This window comes from Zootoca vivipara, chromosome 2, assembly GCF_965207765.1.
Source record: "Zootoca vivipara chromosome 2, rZooViv2.hap1.1, whole genome shotgun sequence".
In the NCBI taxonomy this organism is placed as follows: domain Eukaryota; kingdom Metazoa; phylum Chordata; class Lepidosauria; order Squamata; family Lacertidae; genus Zootoca; species Zootoca vivipara.
In genome coordinates this window covers 59,393,629-59,411,576 of record NC_142584.1, presented here as the reverse complement: position 1 = coordinate 59,411,576, position 17,948 = coordinate 59,393,629, and the positions used below count along the sequence as shown (strand labels likewise).

General features: G+C 46.7%; 1 protein-coding gene across 2 annotated transcripts in view; it reads left to right on the top strand.

Moving 5' to 3' along the window:
- The first annotated feature begins 9,029 nt into the window (after positions 1–9,029).
- The window catches only part of FLT4 (fms related receptor tyrosine kinase 4), a 92,537-nt gene continuing 83,618 nt past the window's right edge, over positions 9,030–17,948 (top strand). For both annotated transcript variants that reach the window (XM_060271641.2, XM_035105644.3), the window contains exon 1: positions 9,030–9,418. In XM_060271641.2, coding sequence (XP_060127624.2) covers positions 9,361–9,418 — 58 coding nt within the window. In that variant the 5' untranslated portion in view covers positions 9,030–9,360. The remainder of the gene's footprint in view (positions 9,419–17,948) is intronic.

Sequence of the window (17,948 nt, the reverse complement as noted above, 5' to 3'; positions counted from 1 at the left end):
ATGCCTCTGTCCATCAGTCCCAGCCAGCACAGTGATGGAAGTTGCAATCCGACACATCTGAAGGCACCAGGTTGGTGAAGGATGCTTTAGAACTGCCTTTTAAAAGGACTGAGGGCAAACATAATTTATCAGACCTCCTTGGGGAGACAGCCTAGAATAGTGTGGCCTACCAGACCCTATGTAGCAAAACATTTCTGTGATTCTAGACAGGGCAGTACTGGGGTTTGAAAGATTTTCCTGTTCACTTTGCAAGTCTCATGTACAGTATCATTATAAAACTGGACAATGCTCCGTCAACTCTTCTCTTTAAAAAAAAAAACCAGGAAAAGGTGGTATTTTTTGCCAAAAATATTTTAAATATTTTTCTTCTCTTTATCTTTGTATGTATGCAAATAAAGTGTGGCCATTTGTACTCTGTGTGTGTGTGTGTGTGTGTGTGTGTGTGTGTGTGTGTGTGTACACACACACACACACACTTTATATATGTCCTGTTTCTTCCCCCTTATCTCTGCGTTGTTTTGCTACCCTGATTTCAGTATTAAGCTGCCTCACTTTTCCTAATTAGCTACTTCAAAAAGCCTGAAAGATAACAAGAATATTGTGCATCATCTCATGTCTCAGGTGTCGTCTGAAAGCACATGAAGCTCATTGCTGAAGCAAAACAGGTCTAGGTCTGGTTAGTGACTGGATAGAAGGCTGCCTGGGAGCCATTGGGTTCCATGATGGAAGAAGGGCAGTATATAAATGTAAGAAAATAAATAAATCTCAGCTCTCAAAATAGCAAGTAACTAATATGCACTTTCAATCCTTTACCTTATGTTGTTAACTGGTCATACTGAGCTTGTCAGGGGCAGTATTTTTCAGATTATAACAACAAAGAGTTCCTGCTACAGCTTATGTGTAAATAAAGTCTAATCGCTTCCCGCCATTAGGTGGCAGTGTGGTAAAGCTGGGTATTGAGACCTTGGTGATAGGCTTGCATGGCGTGCGATTCAGCCATTTTGCATATAACAGATTGTACTGCCAGGTGACATCTTGTCCCTGTCCTTCAGGTTGAACACAATTCCCCCCTCCCCACAGCCGCACTATTGAGGGTCAGATGTTACTCAGTTGCCAAGAGAGCAGATAAATATGTGGAACTGAAGCCAAGTTCTCATGATCCCCCACCCTTTGCTTTCCACTGCCATCAACACAGTGATGGAATGACTCTCTATTTCCTTTGGTGTTTTAATATATCCCATCTCTCGGTCTGTTTATCTCTCTGTCACGCTTTTGTTACCTCTCTTTCCCAATATGAATGTTTGCATTAATTCTCACTCCTTACAGCCCAGTAAAGCACTCACTGTAGCACCAGACTATGTGGGGGCTGGGCAGTCTTCACATAAAGTGGTACCTCGACATCCGAATGCCTCGACTTCCGAAGGTTTCAACTTACGAAGTCGGCAAACCCGGAAGTCTTTTCGCTCCGTGCGTGTTCTGCGCTTGTGCAGAAGCGGCGCGCGCGGCCTGCGCATGCGCAAAGTGTAAAGTCGCGCTTCGTGCATGTGCAAAGCGGATGCTTCGACAACTGAAGACTTCTATTTACGAAGAGCGCCGCAGAACGGATCGCCTTCGTAAGTCGAGCTACCACTGTACAAAGATTCATATTGGTGCCACAAACAGAGCAACGAAGGCATTTCAGTCTTCAGCCTCAACATCAGCTCAAAGAGACAGGAAGTATAAAAGGTATCAAGTGATGTGAAAGACCTTCTTCCTGAGACCCTGGAGGGCCACTGCCTGTCAGAGTAGATGGTTCTGGAATAGATAGACAGACGTGGTAAACTTGTTTGCAGGTAATGCTAAGCCAAACCATGGCTTAGCACAGACAAGCACATGTGTGCGCTCCTGGAGAGAGGAGATTGCAACTACTTTGCTCCACTTCTGGTCAGGTTGCTGCTGTGCTACTCTGAGCTAAGCCATGGTTTGGCTTAGCACAAGGGTCAGCAAACTTTTAAAGCAGGGGGCCAGTCCACTGTCCCTCAGACCTTGTGGGGGGCCGGACTATATTCTGAAAAAAATATGAACAAATTCCTATGCCCCACAAATAACCCAGAGATGCCTTTTAAATAAAAGCACACATTCTACTCATGTAAAAACACCAGGCAGGCCCCACAAATAACCCAGAGATGCATTTTAAATAAAAGGACACATTCTACTCATGTAAAAACACGCTGGTTCCTGGGCCATCCGAAGGCCGGATATAGAAGGTGATTGGGCTGGATCCGGTCCCTGGGCTTAGTTTGCCTACCCATGGCTTAGCATGTCGTCATAACCTGGATTCATGGTTTAGCTCTCCCAGACAAACCATAAATAGCAAACCTTAATGCAAACATTGGTTACAGGTCATGGTTTGGAGAGAGTTAAATCATGAACCTGAGCTCTGATGATACTCTAAACCATAGCAGCCAACTCCTAGGAGTCTTTGCCCCCCAATAAATATTTGAGGGCCCCCCACTGTGTCATGTGGGGCAGGGCTTACCTGCCCCCCCACTCCAATCTTTTATTCAAGTTGGCACCCCTGCTCTAAGCCAAACCATGGCTTAGCTCAGTTCAGCACAGCAGCAGAAAAACTGGGGGAGCAAAGCCGTCAGGCTCCTCTGGCAGGCCCTAGTAGTTGATGGGAGACATGGGAGGTGTCAGAGGAAATAGGAAAGAGGAGAAAACAATATGCTGAGAATGTGCCTGGATGTTACAATGAAGATCTCCTTCATTGAATATGCTGAAGTTATATCTATTCTTAAGTAGTTATGAAAGACTGGGCAAAAAGGCCAGAGCTGCTTTTGGTGCCTTCCCCACCCCTGCTTTCTATGAATGCCTTCCAGGTCTTTGTCTCATTTATGACTGGTGTCAAGACATTGCTCACCCTGGCCCAGGAGCCTGTGGCAGTAGCGAATACTATAGCTGATCTAATACATGAGAAATGAGAACAAGAATGGCCCAACATGAAATCCAGTACATTTCCCTCTTGCTAAATCAGAAAAGAAGCTTGTATAGAGAAGTCTGCTGGTTCATCTGGGCATGAATAACTTTTTCTGAAGTGAAAGAAGTTGAGCCTTGCGTTTCCTAAGTTCTGTAGACGTACAGTCGCCTCTCCACTGTTTGTAAAATTCATATTGTTTCTTTGATCATGGTGTCTGTTGAGTAGCTGTTTTTGTTTTTGTGCAAGAAACACCCCAAGAGACTCAGGTGACCTTTGTGCTGTTCTTTAATGGAACTTGTTAGAGCATTCCCCTGCTGACAGGCATCCTTCCAGACTCCACTGTCATCTCGACTGGCACGACTGAAGCCCCTCACCAGCAGTGACATGCGGAATGAATATAGGTGTTGAAGCAATGTGTTTTCTCGTCTCCGAAGGCTTGCTTGACTAATGGCCTGGAAAGGGAATGAATAGCAAAGCGATTAAAATGTGCACAGGAGAACCTCTCAAGGCTAGGAGAATGGGTAATAAAACGCAATGCTTAACAAGTGCACAATTATGTACACAAAAAAACCCTCGACAGGCTTAACTGTCCTTAACAGAATTCTGGGTTCTGAAGTAGGTCTTCTCATGGGAAGAGAGAATATTATTTAATTGTGGACAGCTCCCTGAAGACTGCTGTCAAATAAGCAGACAGGGCATTGGGAGAAAATATCACAATGCAGCGTCTGCCTCAAGTGCTGTAAAGATATGACAGACTAGAAATCTGTCATGCATAAACCACATTGGACCAAAGAATATTTGCTATATGAGGCAGTGGCTTTCAGCTTAGAAGTTAGGTGGGGGAGAGTGGGGGATACTATAGAACAGGGATGAGGAATCTATGGCCTTCCAGAAGTTGTGGAACTATAGTTCCCATCAGCTCCAGGCATCATGGACAATGCTCAGGGGTGCCTCTAGTGGGCACCTGGTTGGGGAAGGCTGACCTAGAAAGTGGTAGGTTTTCTATCCATTCCATAGATGCATTAAAAATTGATGAAGAAAAATAAAGCAAACAGAATATATCTTGCAATGTTAGGGAATGCAATGACATTATCATAACCCAGATTCAAAGAAAGAAACAAATTGCAGCAGAAATATTAATAGTTGCAGAAAACAGTTCCCATGTCTCTCAGACTCACCACATTCATACTGGTGGCATAAATAGGAAGGTAAAGGGATGCAGGTGGCACTGTGGTCTAAACCACTGAGCCTCTTGGGCTTGCCGAATCAGAAGGTTGGTGGTTCGAATCCGCACAATGGGGTGAGCTCCTGTTGCTCTGTCCCAGCTCCTGCCTACCTAGCAGTTCAAAAGCATGCCAGTGCAAGTAGATAAATAGGTACCATTGTGGCAGGAAGGTAAACGGCATTTCCGTGTGCTCTGGTTTCCGTCATGGTGTTCCCTTGCACCAGAAGCACTTTAGTCATGCTGCACCAGAAGCACTTTAGTCACATGACCCAGAAAGCTGTCTGTGGACAAACGCCGGCTCCCTTGGCCTGAAAGTGAGATGAGTGCCGCAACCCCATAGTCGCCTTTGACTGGACTTAACCATCCAGGGGTCCTTTACTTTTTATATACATAGGAAGTGATTCTCAATTCAATTCACATAGCCACTATATATGAGTGCATAGTGTTAGGACTGTACTCCTTCAATGTACAGTGTCATATGGTACTCCAACTCCCATCTGCTCCAACCAGCATGGCCAGTGGTCAGGAATGACAGGAGTTGCAGTCTGACCTTGGGAGGGCTCCAGGTGGAGAAGATTGCTATGGTCAATGATAAAAGTTACTATAATTTTGCCTCTAGGAAAATCCATGAAGTCAACTGGTTAGTGAATAAACTTCTTATCCACTATTATATACCATGATAAACATAGACTATCTTTTACTCAAGACCCTGTAAAAAGCATTTGCCAGGAGATTTTCTGTTTTTCCTGTGCTTTTTTTTGGCCATTTCAATAATCTGCTCTTGCTTATACAGTATAAGTTATTGTGTGGTTTATGGTTTTATTATTCAGCCACTTTGAGTGTATCTGTGGAGAATGTGAGAGATAAAGAACCACAGTGTGCATGTGTTGCTTAAAACCCTTATTTCTGCCTTTGAATCTGAACAATCTTTTACTTCTTGTGTAATAGATGCGGAAAACCTGCTATAGGCTGTTGCTGGACCCCAGCTCCAGTAATACCCGCAAGTCATCACTTTCATCACTATCTGGGGTTTTGAGAAAGAGGGAATGATGTGTATTTGAATTGGTTTAGGGAAGACATTGAAAACACAAGCTACTCCTACCATTTGGAAAAACTGAGCATGTGGTTCTCAGCCCGGTGTCATTTTCAATGTCCACGAGGTCATATCATTGATAAAAAATGGTGTAGCTAAGCCACCTGCCCACTCTCACTTCCACTCTATGAAAGATACACATTGTAAGGAAAGGGTTAGTGTCCCAATTGCTCAGGCCTGTTGTAGCTTTAATCTGGAAAAGATGACACCGTGTCTATTTATACAAAGCCAGAACTCAACGTTTTACAAGCTGATAATTGAACGATATTTGTGTGCGGCTTTTTGCCTTTGATTTGTAATGTTTACCCTTTTCATTTTGGTATTTTCTCCCTCTTCTGTTTAAAAATAAATAGATGGTGTTATTCAACTAACTCAGAGCAAACCCACTGAAATTCCTGGCCATGACTAACTTAGGTACAAAGTTAGTTGAATACTGTACACACATCCCCCACCATTTTCTTCTCATACAACCTACATTAGTTCTTTGGTACAATGTTTGAGGTGGCTCACACAAGACTCTGCCCTGCAAAAAGCTCTGTTTGAGCTGGTCGCCCAGTCAAAGTCAGGAGCACTGTAGCCTTCTGCTGTGACATGCAGTCTTTCAACCACTGCAGGAGCAGAAAATAAAGGACATGATACTCTGGCATAGTGCTGTCAATCTATGTTGCTCTGCAAGGCACCAGCAAACCAGCCTTCACTGTGTCCCCTGCCTATCCACCTCCAATAAAGCATTTATTTGCTGTGGCAGAGAAACTCAAGGTCAGAGTGCAATCCACAATATACGGTACCTAAGCAGTTGTACTGATTTTAATAGGACTATCCAGAAATAGAAGGGTGTAGATTGAGGCTACACAGGCATATAGGGCTGGATTCCTACATACACTCAGTCAGAAGGATGCCACATTGACCTCTGTGGGACTTACATCTGAGTAAACATACATAGGGTCAGGCTCTTAGTATATTTAATACTTCTGGGGATTAAGGGACAAACTGGACATTATATACGCCATTGGCAACTAGATCTATATACTGAAAAATATTAATACTACTACTAATAATAATAATGGCCATTCAGAAATAGTTAAATCTATGCAGGAGGGCTTGATGTGGCAAATCTCATTATGATATAAACAAGACACAAGGTAACAGCTACAAGCTACTTTGCACCCAGCCAAATATGTGTCCCATGTTGCCTCCTCATATCCATGCTGTGATCACCATTATTCCTGAAGAGATTTGCACCTGCAATGATGCACTAGATATATATTGGAGAGCACAGACAACCACAGCAGAACCCCCAATGCAGTATCCCCATATGTTTACAGAGGCATATCTTAACTTTCATACATGACTGCAAGACACATGGTGGGCACATGGGGAAACATGCCTTCTATGCAAAGTGTGAAATGGCCTTCAATCTTTTAAGCTTCTAAAAAGCCGGAATTCTGTTATCTGCCATCAGGGAATTACTTAAGAATAATTGTCTTCTCTGCAGGACATCCACAAAAGGATAACATCCCATAAGAATGGTGGACAAAGCCTGCACTTTACAGCCTGTCAACACCTGTAAGTCCACATGAACAAAAAGAAATGAAATTAGTAATAAGCTCCCCTTTTAGAATAAGTTGGTTGTATTCTCCGCCAACTAGAGCAAGAGGCTACTGGACGAATTGTTTTCCAGCACAACTGCTCTTAAGTAATCATAGCAAAAGAGCAGCTTGGCCACAGATGCCAAGAAGTGGTCCTGATCCTTGGCACAGCTGGGCTGCCTTTGTCCTTACTGTGCTTTGAAAGGTTAGTGATGCACTTATTAAAGCAGACTTCTCTAAATGGGGGGTGGGGAGAGAGAGGGAGAGAGAGAGAGGAAAGGAAACAAAACAACAAACAGCTGGAGGAGGAAATAGCAGGTCAGGTCCCCGAGGCGCTGGTTTCTGCAGATGGAGAGAGATCTTTCAATGACTCCCATGTGTTTAAAATGCTCTTTTACATTGTGAGAGCTACAGTGTGTGCTTATCTCTGTGTGTTTCAGACACACATATGAATCCATGTGTATGTACCTGGACATGCAGTGGCAAAGTGATATACATACTTACATAGAGCTTTCCATAAGTTTATCCTGATTTGCACATTTGTATGGCTGGGTGACCCCCCCCCCCTACTAATCTTTTTCTGCAGCTGGCAATATGCATGGCAATTGTGTTTGTTAGCATGGAACCAAAGTGAGCATGTATGATTTTATAGGATCACTTAGTGCCCCTGTCCGCATATCTATGCATTCCTATCTGTGCACTTGCTCTGTGTTACTGTGATTGTGGTTGCACTGCATTTGCATGCTTCTCTTTCTCCAAGGAATGAAGAGTAGTGTAGGGTTGATTTTATCTTCGCAGTAACCCAGAAAGGCAGGTTAGGCTGAGGGATCATTACTTGCCCAAGGGTCACCCACTAAGATAAAAGGCTGGGCAGAGATTTGACATCAGCTCTACCCACTATTTATGTTATCTATATGTCTTATGTTGCCTTTGCGTTATCATCACTACTTTTTATATACCAGGGATGGTGGACCTCAGTCCTGGGGGTCCTCTTCAGACCTCTCTTCCAGTTCTTTTGCCTTGCTGGAATGAGTTCTCGCTCTGTGGTAAATGGTAAAGCCTCTTGCTTGCCCAGGAAAAGGTGTGTGTTGAAGCCTCTGGCATTTACTTGCACAAACGGAGAACCGTCACATTAATTGCTCTGCCCACTTCTGCCTGGCAAGCAGAGCAGACCCCCAAAGGCTCCTCATGAGAGAAAGCATGTCTATCCGCCGCCCCCCACCTTAAATAGCATCTGCACCTTTGAAGGGTTCTTTATTCAGTGGTTTCACCCACTACAGGAAACAGTGACCCTAGTCTAAGGCATAGGTTGCAATGCTTATCCACGTGGAAGGTCACAGAATCACAAAGTCTGCACGCAGGTAGTGGAGTCCACCCCTCTTCCCGTGGTCCCATGGAAGAAGACTATTTCTGGTGCTTCTGGCTTTGCACAGAAAGCACAGCAGGAACTGGAAGAGCATGTTCCAGGAGTGAAAAGGGATATAAGCAAGGAAGCACATTATTCTATGGCTGCGCCTGCCACTATTTTTCTGGCAGAGCTCCTGCTTCTCTAACACTGGCAGCGTCGGCAATAAAAATAAAATAAAATCCAACAGGTGAAGCTTTCCCCTCATCGAATGTCAGTGTCAGGAAATTGCTCATTTATTGTATTGTAGACTCCAGGCGCGCCCCGGCCCTTTGCCTGAGGAAGCCATTTGCCTTTAAAATATAATAATAGCAAGGCGGTGGTGGAGCCTCTCACCTGCTCCTTGCCGCGTTTCCCCCGTCCCACAACGTTGCCCGCTGCATCTGCCCATCACCTCCCTCAGCAAACTTCTCGGCTTCCCACGGGGAGCCCATCGGTCCAGAACCCCCCACCGCCCGCCAATTTCGCTCTAATTGCGCGCGCTCCCCTCACACACCTTAACGCTCCTGTCCACCCAGTCGTCGAAGAGCTTTTATCTCTCCCCACGCCCACCCCCGTCTCCCACCGCTATCCCTTGGCGGGTGGGGGTGGGAGAAGATCCGCTTTCCGACCCAGCAAGCCCCACCCACACTCGGTGCCCTTCTCGCCCCCCCCCATTACACTTTCCCCCCTTTTGCCCTCGTCGCCCACCAGCCCGCCCGCCACCTTCGCTCCCCGCCCCCGCCGCGCGTTTCCCGCCTTCCTTCCGCCCCTCACACCGGCTCGGCCGCCTCGCGCAAAGACGAAGCAGCTCCTGGCCGAGCTGCTGCGCCGGGGCAAACTTGGCCAAGCCACTCCAGCGGGATTTGCTCGCGGCAGCGGGAGGAAAAGGAAAGGGAAGCGCGCCTGAGGCACCGAGAGAGCGCGTCCACTCTGCTCTAGGCGGACGGAGGAGGCACAGCCTTGCGCCACGCGGGGGTAAGGAGCCGCGAGAGCGGCCAGCGTTGCGCCGGCCCTCGAGCAGAAGCAACCGCAGAACCACCGTTGCCAGACGTGGCTTCGCCTGCTGCTGCAGCCCTTTCGCGACGGGCCCTCGCCCCGGCGCTGGAAATGAAGAGAGTGTGCACGCTCTCCCTCTGGCTCTGGATCGGCATCGTCTCGGAAGCAGGTGAGCGAGCGCAGGCGCGCCTTCGACGGAGCGCACGCCGGCGGCGCCGCTCAAGCCGAAGAGCTGCTGTGGGCTGGCAAGGGATGGGACGGGACGGGTGGCGGCGTCTGGCTGCGGGAGACGGAGCGGTCTGCGCCCGGGATGAACCGGAGCGGAAAGCTCCAACCCAGCAACTCCGCGCTCCCTCCGCCCGCGTGCGCCTCCTTGCCCCAGCGGCTCCCGACCGGCTGGCACCGGCGAGGACGGGCATCCCCTGGCTCCTCTCGCCCTTTTGCTGCTCCTTGTACGCTCTCCGTGCCCTCGGCCCCCAACCTTGCCTTTTTCCTCCTTTTCTTCTCTAAATAATATTTGCCACTTTTCAGCTCTCCCCGCTTTTATCGCTTCTTTGGATTCTTAGACCCCAGCTGTGCGCTCTTCCTCTGTCCCTTCATTCCCTTTCTCATCCCTTTCCCTCTTTTGTTCAACTCCGCCGCTCTCCGGGCAAAGCATCTGCCAACTTAGTAGTACAGTACTGTACAGTACCCGCTTCCTTCGACTACTTGTTCATCTTTTTCGACTTCAGCTGGATGACCGAGCGCCATTCCACCACCAGAGGGCACTCTTGGGTGACTAATCTTTTCCTCCAGCTGCACGCAAAGTTTGGGCAGGAAAGGGGACTTTAGACATCCCTTTGGTTTAACCCCGCAACAGGGATCAAACTTGCGCTGGTTCCTCAGGAAGTGCCTTCTGGTGTGATCCTGTACAGTTTATCCTGCCTTTGTGTTGGTTTTTTCCTTTCTTTTCCTTTTTAATGCATTGCCTGTTGTTTGTGTGCTGTGATATATAGTCTATGCAGACCGAGACACATAAGTTGGTTCAAGTTACTGCATTTATTACCAAAACACATTGACTGGCCCAACACTAGGGCTGCAGTCACAAGGTGAACAAAGTGGGACTATAGGAGCTGACTCCTAGGGGCTGAGGTCCCTTCACCCTCCCCCAATAAAATATTGGAGCCCCCCCCCCATTGATAGGCATTGCCATTCAAATGGTGTGTGTGTGCTGCATCTTGCTATTGATTATGTGGGGAAGGGCTTACCTCCCCCCCCCAATATTTTATTCAAGTTAGCACCCCTGAGTGGGACTTTCCTACTGGCTGAGACTGCATGAGATGCCTGTCAGACCTGGGAGTAGGGAGGTGGTCTGCCTGCGTGTCAGAGCTACTAATAAAATAAAGCTGTAGGTAACATTTGCTGAGATGCAGAAAATGTTTCTGTGGAGGAGGATACATGATTTGCTAACGTTCAGGTGGGAGGCTATAAGGAACCAGAGAGACCACAGCAAAAGTCATAGTGCAGGAAGCTTTGCATGCGGTAAGATCAATTTTTGCAGCATAAGACCATTTTCTATCATCACAACTCCATGATTCATCACTGTTGTGGTGTATTGTTTATTCCACAAAAAAAGTGATTTAAAAGCAGGGTCTCAAGTGAGCAGCATCTCTGAGAGGTATAGAATGCAGCACCATGTGCATTGCAAGTCCAGACATTTGCCGCTCGACAAAGGTGCTTTTAAGGCATAGTGCTTTGCAGCTGGAATTGGAAACTGTGATGAATTATTTGTGGGTGATGTTACCTTTCTCCTACTAGCCTAATGGGTCTGAATAAGGCTAGTACACACTGGGTTGCTGCCTCTGGGGTGGAGTGCACACAAACAGCACACATGCTTGGTTTTTCATGTACTGATACAAAGAGAACTGAGTTGATACAATGCTTCCTTCATAAGGACCAGAGTTTCTGTGAGGCAGGAGGGCAGTGTGGAGTGAGAACACCACCTTTCCTAAATGAATAGCTATAAAGAAATGAAGAACAGCAGCAGCATAAACAGGTGTGAGATAAATCTGGCATAGGGGCTTGAATGTGTTCAGAAAACCGATGGTGGTGATGTTCAAACCCATGTTCAGCCATGAAGCTCACCTGGTGACTTTGGAGCACATTAGTTTCAATGGCACACAATTTTTTATACTCTTTATCTGTCTCTTATACTATCATGAATGTCTGGTGATCAGGTGACACAATTGGCATACTTAGCTTCGATTTGTAAATATTTCCTTTTACATCCAGACAGTATTGCACCGTAGTTCAGGGGTGGGGTAGGTGATTTTAGCCAGTCACTTTGTCAGCCTGTCCTATCTCTCTGGGTTATCGAGAGGGTAAATCGGGAGAGAAGAGGAGATCCATACATATTCCCTGGAAGAATGGTGTGTGGCGGGGTTTAATTAATCATCACACACAATGTTAAGAAATGTTAAGTCTTGTGTTTTGGGTGAGCAGGTTTACAGACTCCTGTATTTGGGCTCTTTATAATAGGGATGTCTAAACTGTAGACTTTCAGATGTTGGTGGACTACAGATCTCATCAGCCCCTGGCAGTAGTGGTGTAATGTGTGGGGTGGGAATCACAGGGGTGGTTGCCCCAGGTGCAGAATTCTTAGGGGTGCAACATTTCAACACCCGGTGCTGCTTCAATACAGCTGCATGCTTCCATTGCTGAGTTCTGTTGAAAATGGCTTCTCCATGCAAACCAGGAAGTGTCCTCTCCAGGCAGTGGAATTACCTCTCTTATCTTAATCTCTGCGGCTGTGATCTCCTGGGTGCCATGGGTGCCATTAGGCAGTTGAATGTGCATGCGTACTCTGTCCTTTTCCCTCCCTTGCTTGCTTGTCAGGCCCTGGACACTAGCAACCCACACTACGCCAATGCCTACCAGCATGGGGCAAAGCCCATTCTTTGTTGCCTCCTTATTTTGTATGATAAGTTGTAAATAAACATGCACAGTTGGTTCTCCTCAGGCCCATCCAGCCACTTGGTTAAGGGTGCACCAATTAATTTGGCCTGCAGTACATAGCTGGACTGCAGATCATACTGACTTGCCCGGCTCCATGGATCAAGTCTCCATTTACAGTGAGAGTGCTAAAAGCATCCTTTTGGCACGAGGCCAAGTAAAACTCAAACCTACCGCTTCCAGGAATGTAGCTGAGGAAGGCAGACAAATCCTTGTAGCAGACGTAGTGGAGCATGCTGACATGATTGCAGAGGGCATATGGAATATATTATTGCCGCACTTTTCCCCAATAGATCCCCAATTGCCGCAGCACCTGCTACAAGGAGGACGCTTGACACAATGTGTTAAACAGATACCCCCTGCTCCTTGTAGCTTGGGACTTGGTGCTAGGCATTCCGATGGATTGCAGCATGGTCATAATTTCTCCTCTGTGGGCATAGAAATACTTCTGCAGCTGCTCTGATATCCAGTGACTGTTTAAATTAATCCCAGGATTTTTATTGCCTCTGGCTGTCTTAAACCTTTGTTTCTTATTTCAAGCTGCTAATGAGGTGGGTTGTGTTAGTCCCATTGGTGGATTTCTCCTAAGGTCAAAACTGTAATGGTGTTTAATGAATCACAGTGGTATCATTGCTCCTCCAAAGTGCCTCATCATTAAAAGGACACAGCCAGGCTCAGTGGCTAGGCTGGCTCCGTGTTTTAAGCCTGGTTCTACCTAGCAGCGGAGGAAGCCTCTTGGGCACCTGGGGCAGCGCTCCCATAGGGGTGGGGCGAACCACCCATAGGGACGGCACGGGGCATGCAGCACCCATAGGGACAGGGCACACGGCACTCATAGGGAAGGATGGGGCGTGGCGAGCATAGGGAGAGACAGGGTGGGGCGCGGTGCAACCATAGGGTCAGGGCACACCACGGGGAATGGGGCCTCAGCCACCCTACAGCTGGGGGGGAGGCAGCGGGCGGACATCGTGGAGCCTGTGGGTGCCCGAGACGCGTGGCTCGGGCACACTGCAGACCCAGTGGTGAGTGCTGCCCACCATTTTGTCACCCCCCTCAGTGGGGACACATGGGGTGGACCGCACCTACCGCATCCCTCTAGCTACGCCCCTGCTTCTACCCCCCGCACAAAAATAAGTCTACATATACTCACATGCTTTGCACCCACAGAGTCCCCCAACAGTAGGGCTGGTAAAACTCAGGAAAAGTAAGAAACTTTGGAGAGCCATTATTAGTCAGTGTAAGTAGACAATACAGTGTAGGCTATAATGGTCTGACTCGGTATAAGGCAGGTTCCTATGCTCCTATTGTGAGTACAGACAGCTTACAAAGAGAGATTTGTACCTTATACTTCCTCAGTCCTTTTAGTTTTCTTCTTCTTCTTGCAATAACCTTCTCATGTTACACTTGACTAAGACATTCAAAGCCAGCTCAGCACAGTTGTGGCTACTTGGCTGTGAGGCCAAACCAAGAGATGATGGAAAATCCAAAACAAGCTAGCAAGTGTCCAACTGGAATTCCAGTTTTTGTGCTACAGTCCATTGATGCCCTTCATAAAAAGAGAGACAAAGATAATATTGCTGCAAAATCACAAGGATATCATGAATCACCAGCCACTGGAGAGACATGAAAGAATGCAAAGTTGTGTAATGCAATAAGGGCAGAAGCTGGCGAACTAACTTATTGAATCTGCCCCCCTCACATTCTGCAGTCATCCACTTGCCCTTCTGACTATTTCCAATATTTTAAACAGTATTGCTTTTCCACAGTTACTCCTCCTATATGAATAATGCCTCTTCACGTCTCTCCATCTGTGTTATGAATTTGCAGCAAAGATTTATCCCCCTTTCCTCCATTAAAAAACAACCCAAGTTATCTGATCAGACAGGAAAAAGTAGTAACACAATATGTTATTCACAGAAAAAGAGTGGAACTTCTGGAATTTATCTTTAGACATTAGGAAGTTTCTAAAGGATACAGGGATTACCTTTTCATAGTAGTAAGCCTAGAGTTCGCCAGATGTCAGTTTATTCCGTTAATGGCTTCATAATAGGAAATAACCTGTTCAGCATACTGGAAGTGTGTGAGTATAGTTGTCACATAGACAAGCAACTGTAGACCAGTCTATAAGGAGATAAAATAATCACTTAATGCTTTCAAGACATGCATATGCTTAACTTCCTGGCATGAACTTAATAGAGGTACATAGTCAACTGTTTGCTGTTACAAATGGGTTAAATTTATACACTGCTGAGATAGGGATGCACTGAACTGAAGATGGGTGATACATTATGGAGATCAAACTGTGCCAATATTACGCTCTCTGAACTTTATGTAAAACTGAGTCACACACTATGATTAATCCAGGTATCTGCAGGTCCCTGCCTTTTAACAGGTAGCCTACAAAGGGTTAAGTGAAGATGCTTAGCTATGATGCCAGGCATGATGTCCAAGCCTTTGCTGGTGGAGGTCAGCAGTGGTTCATGGGAAAGGAAAAATTGGCAGCTGGGCCGGATGTCCTGCATTTCCCCTCTTCCTGCAGCCGCCTGAACTGCGGTCCTTATTTAGCTTTCCTGATGGGCAGGAGGAATCCGATGGCGGAAACTGTCATAGCCTGATAACAGCTCAGATGGGTGTCTAGGTAGGCAATGGGTCAGTTTTCATTTTGGTGAGGGTGGGGGAGGAGAGCAGCATGCCCAGCCAACTTGGGCATGATTGACACTGGCCATTTAATAAACATTTCCTAGGGGGAGAAAGTATCTGCACTTCAGTGTGTTGTGTACTTACTTGTACACAAATCACACTGCATTTCTAGTCTGAAAATAATCCAACTATGAAATGATGACGTCTTTCAAGGAGGTGTTTTTCCCCCCCTGTGGGCGGTTGAGCCAGCTGACTCAGGGAGGAGTTCAAGGGGAGAGGGGGATCCTGGAGTAGAGCCTTCTGGCTGGAGTCCAGGCCCGGGCAGAGTTTTCCACTGACTTATGGTGACAATGTGTCAGCAAGGCCAGCAATAACAATGGCATGGTGACGCAGGGCTTGTAAGAAGTGAGTGGCAGTCGAGAAGGAATCTGTGTACAAGCAGCATGAACAAAACATTCGGACGTGTATTTTCACCATACATGGTGTATTTTCACCATACATGATATGATCAGTGTGCTAGGGTCTACGTTTATAGTTACATACAAAACAAATCCATATTAGAACTGCTGAAGTAAATATAGTTCCAATAAAAGCAACTCCACTTTATTTGTATTGACTTCTGCCATTTTCTCATGGAGCAACATGGAGCTCTCATTTTGGCTCGCGCGCCTCCTGCCTATGGAGGGGACGCTGTGAGCTCTTTAGCGGTGGCGGCGGCAGCAACAGCGCCCATAGCTGAAGATTTCAGCTATGGGCGCTGCCGCCGCCACCGCTCACTCGCTCATTGCTCCCAGCGCTGGTGGCAGCGCGGGCAGGCGGTGGGCAGGCTTGCCAGCGCCCCTCCATTTTAGGGGCAGAGCCGAGCAGCCACCCGCCAGTCTCCGGCGACGCGTGTGGAGGCGCCAGCAGGCGGTAGGCGGCGGGCAGGCTCAACAGCGCCCCCTCCATTTCGGCGCCCTAGGCCATGGCCTAGTTTGCCTAAATGGAGGCGCTGGCCCTGGTGACGCCCCGCCCCGGGCAGCCAAGCACCACAGTTCGCTGCTGCGTGTATCAATCTCCATTTGGAAAATGAAACCTCAAAACAGAACAGCTTAAACTGCAGGTCAGAGCTAGGCAAGCACTGATGATTTGTGGGGTAGCTATGATGAAATTCATCATAGACATTCTTATGATCACCAGTGTTTGCCCAACTTTGACTTGAAGCTTAAGCATTTCTGTATCAGTGGTTTCATTTTCCATGTGGTGATTGATACATTAAAAATAACAAAAACAAGAAAGGCTGTTTGAAATAAGAGATAGGAAACGTACTCCAATTTCCACTTCACTGAAGAGGGCAAAGTTACTCCAGATTTAAAACAAGACAAGATGGGGCATGCAATTTTGCAAACATATCCAATTAGCATAACTCATGTTGTTCACCAAATGTAAGTTTTTCTGGCTGCAGAATTGTAAACTGCACATTAGTAGGCAAACACAAGTTCCCAGTGTCATGTTTGCCTAGTACTATTAATGCATGGGTAGGCAGGGCATTAGCAAGGGAGTGTTACTGGGCAAGAGTGAGTGCTTAAACATTTTCAGCTCACCAATGTCCCCCATAACCCTTCTCTCCCACCAGTTCCCCACCCCTCTATTTCTCTCCCAGCTCCCTGCTTTGCCCAGTTGGCTCCAAAGGCAACAAGTCTAGGAGAATGGTTGTAGGGAAGGGTTAAGCACTTCCGCCCTCTGATTCTCCTCTGTAAATACCCGCTGCTGCATCACTGTTGACTTTGCTTGCTGAGTTAAATTGTACATATACCCCGACTTTATGTATTAACAGTGCACAGGATTGTTTGGGTTGCTTCAATAAACCTCTAAAAGGGAAGATGGAAATAAGTGACTTATGTCCAACAATGGCTGTGCGTACATTACCATTTACTCTGGCTCCAGTGTGCTCTCATTCTGGAGGTACACCTGGCATTAGCCACAATCCACATCTGCAGATGACAGCTTCATGGATAGGAGTTGGGGGAGTTGCAGCCGAGGGAAAAGGTGCATTGGATGAAGATATGCTTGCCAGCAGGCGGGCTTGTCTCATTGTGTTTTAAGTCACTCATATGTACTACATAGCCTACGTATTTTGGAAGAGCCCACTGCCTATTCCAAAGAGTAACCATATTTGCTCCAGCTTGCTGGTTGTCCTGTTTTCCTTGCAGTTTTAACCCTAGCAGCACCTGCAAGGAGGAATAAGGGTGACCAACCAGAATAGCTGATGGATCTAGTCTCAAGAGATGTAGACAGAGCAGAAAGAAACATACTGTAGCAATGCCCCACAGGGTGTTCCACAGAAAGAAGGAAGGAAGTTTTTATTACTAGGCTAAATCCTAAATTTGTTGTTCTGCACTCAATGACATCCGAGGGACTGTTGGCTGATTGAAATTGAGAATAAAAATTCCAGGAATCACTGCAAGGTATGACATTCTAAAAGGGTCTGGGGTATGTAAAACGTTTGGCAAACCAGAAGTTTGCAGAAATTGCACTTTAGTAGGTTGAAATTGCACTGTTTCCACTTCAGTAGGTACGTAGGTAAAACTGAGATGATGTGGACAGCCAAGACTCTTTTGGAATCTAGGCCCTAAATCTAGAGGAGGAAATAGTTGTACTTTAGTCCTGTTGAAATAGGTAGGTCAAGTTAAGTTATGGCTAAGCCTACTAAGCCTGACTGTATTAGGGCCAAAGTATACAAGGATTTTCCTGCCAACCTAGCAGTTCGAAAGCACGTCAAAATGCAAGTAGATAAATAGGAACCGCTACAGCGGGAAGGTAAACGGCGTTTCCGTGTGCTGCTCTGGTTCACCAGAAGCAGCTTTGTCATGCTGGCCACATGACCTGGAAGCTATACGCCGGCTCCCTCGGCCAATAATGCGAGATGAGCGCGCAACCCCAGAGTCGGTCACGACTGGACCTAATGGTCAGGGGTCCTTTTACCTTTACCTTTTATACAAGGATTTAGTTGTCCTTCGGACATATTGCAAATTATAAAATTATAATTTGCAATATAGACATATTGTCTATATTGCAAATTATAAAAT